This window comes from Cyprinus carpio, chromosome A25 (assembly GCF_018340385.1).
Source record: "Cyprinus carpio isolate SPL01 chromosome A25, ASM1834038v1, whole genome shotgun sequence".
Classification (NCBI taxonomy): Eukaryota; Metazoa; Chordata; class Actinopteri; order Cypriniformes; family Cyprinidae; genus Cyprinus; species Cyprinus carpio.
This window is the reverse complement of record NC_056596.1, coordinates 2,799,002-2,815,266: the sequence shown is the minus strand read 5'-3', so window position 1 is coordinate 2,815,266 and position 16,265 is coordinate 2,799,002. Positions and strand designations below refer to the sequence as shown.

At 35.0% G+C, this 16,265-nt stretch overlaps 1 protein-coding gene across 3 annotated transcripts in view; it reads left to right on the top strand.

The window, feature by feature from the left end:
• Positions 1 to 16,265, top strand: part of LOC109058754 (synaptotagmin-7-like) — a 115,377-nt gene extending 99,112 nt beyond the window's left edge. For 2 of the 3 annotated variants that reach the window (XM_042715049.1, XM_042715048.1), the window contains 6 exons: positions 10,691 to 10,802; positions 12,172 to 12,436; positions 12,651 to 12,820; positions 12,948 to 13,062; positions 13,164 to 13,363; positions 14,491 to 16,263. In XM_042715049.1, coding sequence (XP_042570983.1) covers positions 10,691 to 10,802; positions 12,172 to 12,436; positions 12,651 to 12,820; positions 12,948 to 13,062; positions 13,164 to 13,363; positions 14,491 to 14,595 — 967 coding nt within the window. In that variant the 3' untranslated portion in view covers positions 14,596 to 16,263. Of the gene's footprint in view, positions 1 to 10,690; positions 10,803 to 12,171; positions 12,437 to 12,650; positions 12,821 to 12,947; positions 13,063 to 13,163; positions 13,364 to 14,490 lie in introns of all 3 variants that reach the window. The other variant, XM_042715047.1, reaches the window with a different exon arrangement.

Sequence of the window (16,265 nt, the reverse complement as noted above, 5' to 3'; positions counted from 1 at the left end):
CAGAAGTAACAAACCACAAAGCTTGTTTTGAGAGTCGCATTACAAATAATGTTTGGTGAAGAGAAAACAGTGGATCTGGCAACCCTGGCTAGAACTACAGGTGATTATAGGGTCAAACAAAATGATTGCTTGATCAGTCCTAAATTTGTCAAAAGGAACATTTTATTCATGCAAGTTGCTGTCTGACTCCCCTTTGATTGACAGGATACAATTGGCCCTGATGATTGCTTTTATCAACCGATACCGATTATTGGCATATCGCGGTGCAGTGGTATATATATGATGCATACTGCTAAGGTAGTATTTGTAGTATAGTAGTAGTATGTTGTTCAGAGCACATCCCTACACACACACACACACACACACACACACACACTGCTGTGCTGCATGTTGTTAATTATCTCATTTGATCTGAACTATATTATAATAACAAAAGGAAAAGGAATTAAAACCCCAGTGACAAAAGCTTGTTTCTTTATTGACTGTGTTCAAATTTACACACTCATGGCCTTACACACACACACACACACACTCTCAGCATGTGGGCGGCTTGTGTTAGAAACGTCTAGTGTTAAGCTGATAAAGGGACGCTGTGATTTGTGGCAGTGAATACACATATTGTTGCGACCATGTATTTGCATAAAAATGCATATCATTTAAATGATTATATAATGTGGTTATTTATGCAACTCTGTCGCAACCCACACACAACAATTCTGCATTTGAATGTGGTTTAAAGGCTTAAACTTATATAGCAGCATATATTCGATTCGTACAAAGGTTTTTCCCTGGAGCTGCTTATAAAGTTAGTCAAAGCTTCTTGCGAGATCATTTTCCAGCCTCTCTGACCTTTAGAATTAAACAGGCTGCTTTTGCTGCTGTACCTTTAAGATGTCTGTATGTATGATCTCTGTTGTGATTGGCTGAACTCTTCGCATGTTCAAAACTGAGAAGATAAAGATAAAGTCTGTAGGTTTTAATGCCTTCAAAGCTGCAAACTGGAAATAAGTGAAGCTTCTCATTTCTAAATTAATAAATGTAAGTACATAACTTAACACCTGTAATATATTATAGGTATGAAGTGATATATTTACATTTATTAATTTAGCTGACACTTTCTTCCAACACTGGATGTGTGAAGATAGATGGATGGAGGGATAGAATATGAATATATTTAGATATTATATATTATACAAAATGTATTACGTTTGTTGTGTATGTGTGTGTATATACACACACAGCATAATATTCTTAGTTGAAATATATAATAAAATATTAATAAAAATAATATTTTACTTCAATATAAAAAATTCTATATATATGCATGTATAAAATAATACATTAAATATTTAATGATAAAGTCTATGTGTGTGACAAATGTATTGTTTTACAATATATAATATAATTGTATATTACAAATTTCTCTATATAATTTATATATTATATTTTTTGTTTTCATGTTTTATATAAATATTATATATCAAATTATATATTTTTGTATATATGCACACACACACACACATAAATATACATAAATAAAATATTCTCTGTTATAATAAAGATACATGTAAATAATATATAAATAAAAATGTTAATATGTACTGTTTATGCATATACAGAATAATATAGATAGCAGTCTCTAGCATAGAATGAGCAAAATCTAGCATCAAATTAATAAATTGTAGAAACAACTACTAGTGCTATTCAGTATTTTCAGAAAAATCTTGAGACGAGATTTTTTACATGACTTGTAGAAACAACTACTAGTTAGCAGTCTCTAGCATCAATGTGACTTGTAGAAACAACTACTAGTGCTGTCAGTGAGAGCTCTTGAGACGAGCCCCTGCGCCCCGGTCAAACTCCTGCAGAATAATGGAGCTGTCCGAGTGTGTGTGTGTCAGTCAGTACTCTAGCGCACAAACTAGCACTTCACTCGAGTAGATAATCTTCTGTAATTAGCTGTAGATAAAGAGAGAGCGCAGTGTGTGTTTAAAAGCAGGTGTATTAATGAGAGGGAACAAGTGGTTGAAGCGAAAGGAACAGGCTTCGTTTGGACACAGCAGGATCTAACAGGCTGACTTTGCAAAAAGACTTGTACAATTTCATGATTCACATTGCCTGCAGTCATGCTCTGGCCTTCAATGGTAGAGTTAGTCTGACGACTTTCTCACTGTTTGCCAATGCAGGTGTTGTGAGGGGACAATGTGTGCATCTCAGATGTGTAGCATCTCTACATATGCCTCGCGGCCCTCGTTCAATTTTGATTTCTCAGTTCATGATCTCTTTAATACGTCCTGCAAGGGGTTTGTTAGCATCACTAATGCTATATGAGCAATACTAGTGATGCTTAACTGAATAGATAAGCTGTTTTAACTTTAACTATGTATATATATTTCGCATTAAATAGTTTTTAATATAATAATATTAGGAATATAGGAATAAAATGTACATCCTTCTGTGAAAATCCAAAGGAGAAAAAGAGCAGCTTGGACATTCTGCTAAACATCTTCTTTTTTTCCCCCACAGTACATCAAAAGGGTTTGGAACAACGATTATGAGTAGATGATTTTTATTGGTAGATGAACAATTCCTTAAAGGATTTTTATGGCAAACTTGGTCTGTCTTGCCCAGGAGCATCAGATTTTTAATTGAGCTGTTCTGCTGTGCTCAAGCACATATTAGATCCGAGAAATTACGACACGCTTTGAATGAAGTGAATGAGCTAACAGCAGTGTGTGCGTGTGTGTGTGTGTATGTGTGTTGTACTGGACAGGCTTTGACTTTTGTCTCGAAATGTGTGTGTGTGTGTGTGTGTGTGTGTGTGTGTGTGTGTGTGTGTGTGTGTGTGTGTGTTGTACTGGACAGGCTTTGACTTTTGTCTCAAAAGGCCCGTTGCATCTCACACACGCATGAAGTAATGAGTTATTGTGGTCGCTCTTATGCCGCTGTGCATTGTGGGTTGGTTATGTAAGCATCTCTAGTACGTTGTGTGGATGTGCGATCAGCATGATTTTGTGTTGTGTGTTTCTAATGGGAATCTGTATAGAGGGGAGGGCAATCTCTCTCCAGCCTGGACGCGTCGAGATGCGTGCGTTGCTTCCCGGGCCAGGTAAATGCAGGATAGTATAACAGGTCACGGTGAACCCCAAAGCGGCCCGCCTCCAGCCCGCCTCTCAATGTGTGTGTGTGTGTGTGTGTGTCAGCGAGGCGCTCACCTGTACCTGTCATATATCCTTCTCCTCGTCTGCTGTTTGTGCACTATGGTCTTCTGTTTGCTGCCCCTCCATCCCTCACACACACTCTCACCTCCCCTCGGTTGCCATGCCAACAGCCCACTTTCGAGGCGAGAGCGCTTGGAAGAGCACATTCCAGATGTCGGGGGGGAATTCGGGCTCTGTGCGCCCCTTACTGGCCACTCCACACACCTGCAGGCTGCCGTTACATGCATTGATAATCATATATGCATTCATCATGAATATATAACATCTACTCCATGGCGGCAGATGTTTATACACCTCAGCTCAAGAGAAATCTTCTGTTTCTCTCTGTCTTGTTTCTCCTCGCATGCTGGTTTATGAAAGAGGAGTATTCAAATACAGCCATGTGACACTAAAGTCGCACGTTAAGGGCTGAAAATACTGAAGTGCACAGATGTGAATGTAATGTGATGTATTTTCAAGTGAATCAGCATATATAATTACACACACACACACACACACACACACACACACACACACACAAAAAGAAAGATTAAGGGAAGCTGTACAACTAGTTTATTTTTTTAACTGGTTTAATTTTTTATTATTTTCTAATTATTTTAGTAAATATCATATTCAACATTTTTAATAACATTGTATGGAATATCTATAAATATTAATTCATATTTAATTATTTAAAATAATACTTGATTGTATTTTTTAATTGTTTAATTTTAGCAACTTTTATAAATGGTAATAACATCAACATGATACAAAAGTGTTCAATGGTTTTAGTACATATATAAAATAGATATTTTAATTAATTAATATTTATAATTTATCTTAAGTATAAAGTATTGTTTTATTTAATTAATTATTTAATTCATATAAATAATGAATATGTATATATCATTTTTTAAAATTAATATTAAATTATTTTAAATAACATTACAAATTAAAAATAATATTTTTATTAAATATAATTTAATTTTAGCTTTTAGTAAAAATAAATATTTTATTTAATTCATCTTTTGATTTGTATAAGTATTAATTGTTCATTATTTAATTTGTATAAATATTAATTAGTGTTCAATTATTTTAAATAAAATTACAAATTAAAACATTTTTTTAATTAAATATTTAATTTTAGCCACTAAAATAAACATTGGCTTACTGCTTTTATAAAACGGCAACAATATCAACATGATATAAGACAAAAGTGTTCAATAACAACAAATACTCAATCATATAAAAAAAAAACAATTTAATATAGTCCATTAGATTATAGACATTAAAGGCTCATTCATATAAAATTTAAATAATCAAAACAAATCATTTCATAAAACATACAATGACTTCATAAGTGGATAAGATTAAAGAGGCAAAATTCTGCATTTTATAAAACAGATTTGCATCCTGTACTGTTAAAAGTTTTATGAAGAGGATATTTATGTTGGCAAGTACATGACAGCTAAAGTTAAACAGGTTCCTGAGGCAAACTTTGGAATAACCTGCAGGTGAGTCACACGTTTACAGTGAATGAATTATTCAGGCCTCAGGGAAGCGTCTGCATGTCCTTTATCTGCCCTCGATCGATAGCCAAGGACATGAAGGCAGAGACAGACAGAGAGATACAGAACCAGATTGTGCTCTTTCTCTTTTCTCTGTCCTCATTTCACCTGTTCTCTCTCACCACTGACGGTCGCCTCGTTCTCATGCACCTCAGGGGTCATAAAAGTGCTGTAGGGTCTGTGGAGAAGATTATCTATAAAACATAGAATTGTATTGAGTTATTATGACTTGAAAACCCTGTCATCCACCATCCACTGGAGTTCTGCTCCTTCTCTTCAGTGTGTGAATTATACAAGAGTCAACACATATACTGTTTGTTTCTTTGTTTTTTGAAAGAAATTAATACTTTGATTCAGCAGTGATGCATTAAATTGATCAAAAGTGGCAGTAAAGAAATTTATATTGTTATGAATTATCAACACTGATAATAATAACTGTTTCTTGAGCAGTAAATCAGCATATCAGAATGATTTCTGAAGATCATGTGACACTGAAGACTGGCGTAAAGATGCGGAAAATTCAGCTGCGCATCACAAGAATAAATTACATTTTAAAATATATTCAAATAGAAAACAGTTATTTTAAATTTTTATATTTTATAATATTTTTGATCAAATAAATGCAACCTGAAAGAGACTTCTTTCAGAAACATTAAATAAATCTTACCGACTCCAAACTTTTGAATGGTAGTGTCAGACAAATGTTTTTAAAAATATTTATAATATTTAAATCTATTTTTAACTTGACACTTGTCCTGTGTTGCCTATATATATATACATACATATATATATGTATGTGTGTGTGTGTGTGTGTGTGTGTGTGTGTGTGTGTGTGTGTGTGTGTGTGTGTGTGTGTGTGTGTGTGTGTGGTGTGTAGCCTGGAGCACAAAAAGTATGTCTTAAAATTCTGGGATTTATATTTTATAGCGAAAATCCAAAAATACATAAGTGATCATGTTCCATGAAGATAGTTTGTAAATTTCCTACTGTAAATATATCAAAGCTTAATTTTTGATTAGTAATATGCATTGTTAAGAATTCATTTGGACAACTTTAAAGGTGATTTTCTCAATATTTAGATTTTTTTTGCACCCTCAGATTCCAGATTTTCAAATAGTTGCATCTCAGCCAAATATTGTCTGATCCTAACAAACCATACATCAATGGAAATATTATTTATTCAGCTCTCAGATTATGTATAAATCTCAATTTCGAAAAATTTACCCTTATGACTGGTTTTGTGCTCCAGGGTCACATACGTATAAAGATCTCAAGAGTTAAGAAATTGTCTGTAGTCAAAAGTCAGAGACTTTTCATTTCATTCATTTAGGCCACTTGTCATGTGTAAATCTACGATGCAGTGAATAAATAATGACAGTATTAATATTTCGTCAGTGTTCATCCAATACGGATTCTGATGCTGAGTCTTCAAGTGGTCAGTTGCTGCTTTGGGAATTCTATTTCTTTTTAATATCAGCTTGGGCACTTTGTATTCAAACATTTATGGTAATTAGTATGTTTATGATGTGTAAATATCAGTGTGATAAATAAAGTCAGTACTATGTTTTATTGATCCTTATCCAATATGGAAAGCACTAGAGGTCAGCTGCTGCTATGGTTACCTCCTGAAATATGTGCTGTTAGTGTCAAACTTGTACTGTTTGAAACGGCTATTGAAATGTTTCTTATGAGAAATGTTGGGCTGTTTTGAGTTTTTACTTTTTAAGAATCTTTAGATGAATAGTTCACCCAAAAATGAAAATTTGCTGAAAATTGATGTACTGGAGTGGTGTGAATTACTTGTGGATTATTGTGATGTTTTTATCAGCTGTTTGGACTCTCATTCTGACGGCACCCATTCACATCCATTAGTGAGCAAATGATGCAATGCCACATTTCTTCAAATCTGCTCTGATGAAGAAACAAACAAATCTACACTTTGCAAATTTTCATTTCTGGGTGAACTATTAATTACCCTTAAAAGGGTTCAAACCTTAAATGAGCTTTCAGACACTTAAATACACTCCCTGCTTTCTGTCATTATCATTTCTCCATCTGTTCTCATTTCTTCACCGTTCACACCATCTTCATGGCAGCTGAATGTGTGTGAGTTCAATAAGATCGAACTAACAAAGACACTAACTCATTAACAGATTCAGCCAATCAGTGCTGCATTCAGTTTACAATTAACCAATTACTGACACCGCTCATGAATATTAATGAGGATCAGTTTCTGAAGATTTATAGCCCCTGTCTCTCTCCCCTCCCGAGCTGACCTCGTGTCTGTCTGTCTGTCTGTCTGTCTGTCTGTCGTGCTTTGCCTGCTCAGTGTTTTCTTGTCTCCGCTCCGGCTAAGTCTGTGTGTCTTCAACAACACGGCCACAATGTTTCCGCAGAAAATGAACCAAGAACAAAAGTGACACCATTGAGAGGATGTTTTCCTGAAACAGATGTGTTGACAGACAGACACTTCATGGTTTGTGCGTAAAGCTCCCGCCCGACTCAGCGCCGTCCCCCCGGGCCTCAGCCGCTCTCCTTAGACTGGTGGGGATCCAGCTTGGAATATGATTTATTTAAAGGCACAGTTCACCCAAAAATAACACTTCTGTCCTGAACGACTCACCCTTGTGTTGTTTTCTGTTGGACACAGAGTTATTTAGATCTACTTCTGGCTGTAAGAGAGTCTTTGAATAGTGAATTTCACAGTTTGTGTTGTATTTATTTTATTTTTATGTTTCATGTCTCGCTATATGCAAGATTATTTAAATTTTTTCTTTTCTTTTTTATTTTATTTAAATGAAATTTTAGTCCATCTGGCTGTTAATGCACAATTATTTTCAGTAAAAATCACTTTAAATTTCAGTGTTTTTATTTTAGCGTTTATTTTATATTTAATTTAATGGTGCACTTTTAGCTGTACTGTATGTGAGAAGTTTTTCAGTGAATGGTGATTTAAATTTCAGTTTCTATATTTATTTATTTATTCATGCCTGGTGATATGTAAAAGTTTAATAGTAAATATTGATTTAAATCATTGTTTTATCTTATTTGTATGGTTCACTTCTGGCTTTATGTGAAAAAGTATTTAATTTATTTATTTCTAATTCAATTTTATTTTTGTGGTTCACTTCTGGCTTTATGCACAAAATATTTAAATTTCAGTTTTTATATTTATTTATTTATTCATGCCTGGCGATATGTAAAAAGTTTAATAGTGAATATTGATTTAAATGTCATTGTTTTATTTTATTTTCTTGGTCCACTTCTGGCTTTATGTGAAAAATTATTTGATTTAATTACATTTTATTTTATTTTATTTTTGTGGTTCAGTTCTGGCTTTATGCACAAAATGTCTCAGTGAACAGTGATTTAAATTTCAGACTTTTTCTCAAAAAGCTATCGTTTGTCTTCTGAGCTCTTTGAACATAGCACATAGGTTATATAAACTACATTTTGGTGTTTTCATGTCCTTTTTGGAGCTTGACAGCAGTGGTCATCATCCACTCTCATTATACAAACCATCATGGAAAGGGAACATTCTTCAAATTATCTTCTTTTAAGTTTTGAATGACATGAGGGCGAGTCGTTTGCCATTTTTAAGTGAACTATCTCTTCAAATGAAGAAAAAAGCATGACATTGGCTGTCCCTGCCAGTCTAAAGACAGTCCGATCCTCCTGAATGTCTCTCTTTTCCCTCCTGCTCTCTGTGTTCGACTGTATGTGCCATTTGCTGTGCTCTTTTACACTATTTGTTTACTCCTTCTCTCTCTTTTGTCTTTCCAGTGCCCATTTTCTCTCTTTCTCTTCAAAGCTTCACCTCTCTGGAAACCAAACGCTTCCTTCCTGGTCTCTTTGTCTTTCTTTTCCGTCGTTTTTTTACTTTCTGTAGAACTAATGTCCAGCGTTTCTGGCTCTGTATGTACTTTCGTTTAACTCTCCTTTCTCTCTTTCTCTCTGACTGACTGACTGCAGGGTTTCTTGTCTTTCCAGACGTCTCTCTCTCGCTCTCTCTCTCTCTCCTGCAGCTGTGCTGGTTTGGTTGACGTCTCTCTCATGGTTTTGTTTGATAATCTTCTGCCTTTCCATCACAGAAAAAGCGTCTCTCTTCTTCTTACGCTGTCTTTTGTCTCTCTTTCTCCCTCCAGCTGTTACTCTGTCTCCGTTTCGTCTGTATCCATGTGCCGCCTTCATCGCTTTTCTATGTTCATCCTGTAGTCGTCTTGTCTCTCTCTCAGTCTTTCTGTTTGTTTATGAACTGTGTCTGATCACTCAGTTTCATTCAGATGTCAGCATTTGTCCTTTTCACTTTCTCTGTCTGTCTCTCCTCTCTCTCTGTGCTCTTTTGGCCCCTGCTCTGGTTTAGTTTGGTCCTGTTAACTAGTTCAGTAGTTTAGTCAAACATTAAAGAAATGTGTAGGGGTTCAGGACAGGTTACGCTCGATTGGCAGCATTTGTGGAAAAATGTTACTTACCACAAAAAAAGACTTTAAATTCACTGCCATGACTGCAAGTTATCTGTCTACAAAAGTTATTGGTAAAAATACTCTATGACCTTACATTCTACTTTTAAACCCACCGTTTTATTTTATTTTTATTGTATTTTTTTTTCTCTTTTTTTTAAGCCGGAATATTTAAGAGCCAAAATATTTTGTCAATTCACATTTATTTATTTTTGTATGTATGTATGTATGGCTGAGTGAGTGAGTCAAAATATTTTCTGTTCCAGTATACATTTTTTTTTTTTTTTAATGGACCAATAAGCCAAAGTCATGTTGTGCCATGTTATGTCAGAATATTTAAGAGTCCAAATATCTTTTTGTAATTACACATTTATTTATTTATTTATGAGTGAGTGAGTTATTTTATTTTATTTTATTTTATTTTATTTTATTTTATTTTATTTTATTTTATTTTATTTATTTTATTTTATTTTATTTTATTTTATTTTAAGTGATGAGTCAAAATTATTTTCAGTGGCATTAAACCTTTATTTATTTATTTATTTATTTATTTATTTTGTTTAAATTTATTTTTAACTAACTGAGCAATGAATCAGTTTTTTTTTTTTTTTTTTTTTTTAATAGATCAATTAATCACAATTATTACTGTAGCAATCCCCAAAAATTATTTGCTTGTTTGTTTGTTTGTTTATTGGAGTGGTGGGTCAAAATATTTTTTTTGTGGCAATACACATTTATTTCATTTATTCCTTTAACAAAGTAAAACTTTTTTGTGTAACAGTAAACATTATTTATAACGGATACATGAGTTAATGAGATAATTATTTTCTGTGGTAATAAACATTAAATCACAAATGCCTATCAACCGTCTTAGCTTGTCCTGAACCCATAGGATTCCTTTATGTAGATTTTCCAGCCCAGGCCATCCGTCCCAATCCGACTTCGGACACCAGCCCTTGGAAAACACAACGGACCACATCGTGACGTGATGAATTTACAGCGATTTATGTTTGCTGAGACATTAATAACCCTGAATATTTGGCAGTTAATGGTGTATTTTATATTTTTTGTTTTTATTTTTGGCTGTGCTACAGAATAAACTGAAGTTACATTTTGTCCCACAATGTTTTTATGTTTTGTAACAGGAAATGTGTAAAAGTTTGAACTATGTGATTTTTATTTTCTATTTCTCTGTTGTGGCTTTATTTTATTGTGTTCGAGCGATTGAAAATAATACGCATTCTCATGCTTGTTATTAATTTGTCTTCTTCATATTCTTGTCTGTTTCTAAACTTTGTGACGAAGCCGGTCAGAATAATACGAGTCGGCGCTCTTATAGTTCAAAAGGTCATCTGGGTTTGAAGGTTTGATTCTGTTGCAAAGAAAAAGAAACAGGGCAAGTCACACATGACTGGGATGTTTAGTGACCTCTGTTTGTCTCTGTCTGTCTCTCACCCTGCAGTAGGAATATGGGGAATAAGCCAGCTAACAGTCCTAAGGGTCAGCCGCCAGACGCCGATGGCCATTCCTCAGTGTCTGACCTTGCCAACTCGCTCACTGGAGACATGGTGATGGTAGGACAGTGTGTTTGCATGTAGCATCCTGGTCCTGAATAGTCTTTCTTACTGTGTTACTTACATAACGTCTGAATCACACTGCAGTTCATTCGGCCCCCTTAGACAGGGAGAAGTAGTCTGAACGACATGTAAAGTAACCAGGGGGATATTAAATAGGTGAAAATGCTAACCGATTTACTGAAGGGCAGACACTGATAAATAGGTGCTTTTTTTAGCCTTTAAATACTTGCTGAGTGTCTCAAAACTCTCAAGGCAAGACACTACAGGCAAAAAATGCTTTTTAATGCACTGGTCAGTTTTGTATGGAAGTCTGTTTACACCAGAGGATAAAACAGAAAAAAAGGAAAGTTGTGAGTTTATACTGTATCTCGCAGTTCTGAGAAGAAAAGTCAGAACTGTGATTTAAAAAATTTGAAAGTACCTATATTTTTTATTCTGTGGTGGAAACAAACAAACAAACAATAAATAAATAAAAAATTGAGATGTAAACTCTCAATTACGAGAAAAAAATCTGAATTACGAGATTTAAACTCAGAATTGTGAGGTGAAAAAAGTCTTTAAGAATTTAAATCTCATAATTCTTTTTTTTCTGAAAATTGCAAGTTTTTGTCTCATAATTCTAAGTTTAGATTCTGACGTTTATAAACTCGCAATTGCAAGAAAAAAAGTTATAAAGTCGTATTACCTTTTAAAAAGTTAAAAAGTCGTAATTACCTTTTTTATTTTTATTTTTTTCCTAAGTGAAAAAAACAATTGTGAGATGTAAATTCAGAATGCTAAGAAAAAAAGTCTTAATTCTAAGTTTATAACTCAGAATTCTAATTTTTTATTTATTTTAATTTTTTTAGAATTTCACATTTTTGTTGTTGATTTTAAATAACATTTTATTCCTAAAAACATTCAATTACATATTTTTTCTGTCTGTTGACAGTATTTTCTGATTGATTGAATGATAAAAATAGATATGCAGATCACCTCTGTAAAAACCTCTATCTCCAATATATGAAAAAAAAATGAAAGAAGAATTTTGAATCTGGCTGTATCCGGTGTTCAGATTTCTGTTCTGGAAATGTATGCAGATTAGTGCATATTTAATAAGATAATGCATTCATTAACATATTTAAAACTAACATTTCAGAAAACTTATCATACAAAAGATTTGTGCAATTCTTAGTTCAGTCAATCAACTGGGGAAGTATAGTGATATGTTAGCTCACTTATTCACCTGTGGTGTCTTGCCCTAGATATCTAAAGACGTGTCTGTGTGTGTGTGTGTTTGTGTTTCTCGATCAATAATAACAGCAGGCGTCTCTGAATTAGGCTGAGTGTTCTTCACGTTCGTCTTTCTCTCTCACGCTCTCTTTAGTTGTCTCCAGGGTCAGAAGACGACTACGAAGGTCCAGTGAGCGAGAAACTGGGCAGGATTCAGTTCAGCTTGGGCTACAGCTTCCAAGACACGACTCTGACGGTGAAGATACTCAAAGGACAAGACCTGCCCGCTAAAGACTTCTCTGGGACATCCGACCCCTTCGTCAAAATCTACCTACTGCCCGACAGAAAGCACAAACTCGAGACCAAAATAAAGAGGAAAAATCTCAACCCTCACTGGAACGAAACCTTCCTGTTTGAAGGTCAGATTTTAGTTAAAACAATTCTCGTTAATAATTTGTTGTTGATGTTGTTTCCATGACAGTAATGAGAATTTGAGGAGGAAGTATGCTTAATTGTCAGGAAAACAATGTCGCAATACATAAATGTTCTGGTTTTATTATGCAAAACATTTTCTTTTGGATTTGGGATGAAGTTTTCATCATTCTGGATGAATCTAATCTCACGTGTCTTCAGGATTCCCCTATGAGAAGGTGCGGGAGAGAACGCTGTATCTCCAGGTGCTGGATTATGATCGGTTCAGTCGTAACGACCCGATCGGAGAAGTCTCGATTCCTCTGAATAAAGTGGAGCTCGGACAGCTGAAGACGTTCTGGAAGGATCTCAAACCCTGCAGTGATGGCAGCGTGAGTCACTTTTCCATACGAGGAAAGCAAAAGGACTAGTGCACTATATTACAAGTCTTTATAATAACAGATTGAAACTGATTTCAAATCTCATCCGAGCTTGTGTCTGTTTGCATGTGTGTTGTAGGGAAGTCGTGGAGATCTGCTATTGTCTCTATGTTATAACCCCACCGCCAACACCATCACTGTTAACATCATAAAAGCTCGCAACCTCAAAGCCATGGACATCGGGGGCACCTCAGGTACACGTATAATAACAGACACACGGGCTGAGATGTTGTTATCAATGAATACATGTCTCATTTGCATAACTCACAGTCTCTCGTTCTCTGATTGGCTGTAGACCCCTATGTAAAAGTATGGCTAATGCACAAAGACAAGCGAGTGGAGAAGAAGAAGACGGTGACCATCAAACGCTGCCTGAACCCCATTTTTAATGAATCCTTCCCTTTTGACGTGCCCGCACATGTTCTCCGAGAGACAACCATCATCATCACCGTCATGGATAAGGATCGACTGAGCCGCAACGATGTCATTGGAAAGGTATATATATATATATAAATAATATTAAAATTAGTGCTGTCAAATGATTAATCGCATCCAAAATAAAATGTATATATAAATACAAAAAAATACATGTATATATTTCAGAAAAATATGTTATGTTTGTTCATATATTAAATATATTTATTTATAGTATAAAATATATTAAGTTAAAAAATAAATTAAATATAAACAAAATAAATAAAATACTCTGATTTATAGTATTAAAAGTGAACAGATAAATTTACACTAAATACAGTTAATAAATATGCAAGATACGTAAAATGCAGTGAATTAATACAGTTAATAAAACTATGTAATATTAAATTATATAACTTCATTAGAAACCTAGTCATAAATGGCAGTATTAAACTTCATTCTTTGCTACAAAAAGATGACGTAAAATGCAGTGAATTAAACAAATCAATCAATCAATCCATTCAAAAAAAATAATCCATAATAAAAAAATAATATGACTTAAATGAATCAGACATCCCAGTGCCTTTTGGAACAGATTATTGAAGATATTTATAGTTTGATTTAAATTTTTTGGAGAAACTTGAGATACTATGACTATAATATATTTTAGTAAATAAATCATATATATTGTATATTAAATAATATATACATATAATTTAATTATTAAAATTATAATTTGTATGTAATAATAATAATACTAAAATATATTAATATATAATATTTATAACTAAAATATATCATTGATTAAATATATTGTTTAAATTAAATATATATTCTTTGGTTACAATAGGGTTGGGAATAAGTCCAGTTTTAATTACTAGAATTAAATTATTTTCTTGACATTATATCTGCAATATCTGCATTTGTCCACTGTTACAGAACGTTACGCTAAAGTCCTTCAACCATGTTTTCACACCACGATACAGCGGTCGTACTGATTCAAAAGTGGCACGAAGACCCAAAACAGGGTTCTTCAAAAGTACTAAAAGAATCGTTAATGGAATTGTTTAGAAACCGGAATCATTTAGTGGAATTGGAAACGGGTCGTTAATTCCCTTATGATTCCCTACCTGGTTTAGAAAAGAGCGGGAACCCTGCTGTGTCCTTCTTGTTTACCATCATCTCTTCTCTTTCGTTCTCTCTCTTAGATCTACTTGTCATGGAAGAGCGGTCCTGCCGAGGTCAAACACTGGAAGGACATGCTGAGCAGGCCACGCACAAACGTGGCGCAGTGGCACGCCCTCAAAGCCTGATTCGCCCTCTCCATTTCCAATTTTTGCCCCCTGAACCCCATTTGACCTTTGACCCGAAACCCCGTCCTTATGCACAAGACTAACTTGCTGCCAGGCGGCACAACACGGGTACTTTTAGCCATCCACTCTTGTAACCTTTAACCTATGAGCGTCTCTCTCCTCCACTTTGGTCTTTACTCTGGTAACATGTAGTACAAATGCCTGCTTGTTCGCTAATTACGCCAACGGTTCTTTTGCGCATTAGCATCCGTTCTGGACTCTGGGATAGTCGCGGAATCCAACAAAGCCATTTAAAGATGCTCTGAAAGCATTCGCGCTGCAACTAAACGTTACCAGGATGTCGTTTCCTTCCTGTTTAGATTTTCTTGCCCTATCCCCCTGTGTTCCTCAGGCTGGAGAGGTCTGACATCTTTGGGATGTGTGAAGGCTTCACCTCGACCCCGTCCCTCGTCTCATTCCACCAACCCTGCGTCTAGACCCAGAGGCTCATGGGAGCTCATTTGGCAACCTTTAAATTGGCCACTGCTGAAACTCTGGGAGTTGTATTTTTCCAGGTCTCAGACGTCCCATGCGAGTCCTACAGCCCCGGAGGGCCGCGGTAATTAAAGCCATGAGGGGAAAGAGACGCCCTCTTTCCATTAGCAGTCTCTCGTTTCTTTTAGTCTCCATTTATAGTTGTTCTTCTCGAAGTCCCTGACCTCTCCAAGCCTTTTTCCACATCTATCCCACTTGACCTGATTTTCCGTATCTTTGTTCCTTCTTTCTCTCTCTCTTCTATCTTTCTTCTTCTTCTGAGTAAACAGCTCCGATTGGTTCTGCTGAAAGCCGTAGACATTGAAAACCTTACGCCATCTGGAGACTTACAGACAGCAAATGGACTTCATCTTCGTCCTTTTTGCTTTTTTTCTCTGTGGTTTCTCTTTATCGCTGGCACAATAGTAGTGAAGTCCCTCTTTTTCTCGGGATCCCTTGTCGTCCGTGTGCTGTGAGTGACGTGTCGTAGATCCAACCGAAATATTGTTAAAAAACATTAACCACCAGGCCGGAAAAAGAAAACGACTTTCTCAAAGGATCGTTCCAGGTCTTCTGGGATGGAATCTGATGGAAGAAAAAAAAAGTACACACATACAAAAAAAAAAAAAAAAAACTTGATGTCAGCTTTTTTTCATCAAATGGACCTTTGAAGAAACCAATCAGAATTGTTCTTCCAGATTTGCTGTGGAATATAGAAGCAAAAGGTTGATTTTGCGTTGCGTGCGCCGGATAGTTCTCGCCACACTTTGCTCTAGTGACGTGTTTCTTTGTGTGTGTGTGTGTGTGTGCTGATAGGGGCTCATCCTTTACAGAAACCCTCCAGTTAACGGGAAAAAAACCTGCCTTTACCCGCGTATGTGTGCGTATGACACTGTTTCAGGAGGTAGATGGGGATGAATCTCACCGAAACATGACCTGGTCACAAACATCAAAAGAAAAAAATACGAAATGATATTTTGAATAAAGAAAATGAAGACTGGTTTTAAGCACAATTAAATTTTTTTATTGTGATATTATTTTCATGAAAAACACATTTACCCCCAAATGCTTATTACCATAAATAAATAATAATTTATATAAAATTTAAACAAGTATCAGTTAAAGGCTGTAACTTGCTACCATGATTTTATAATTAA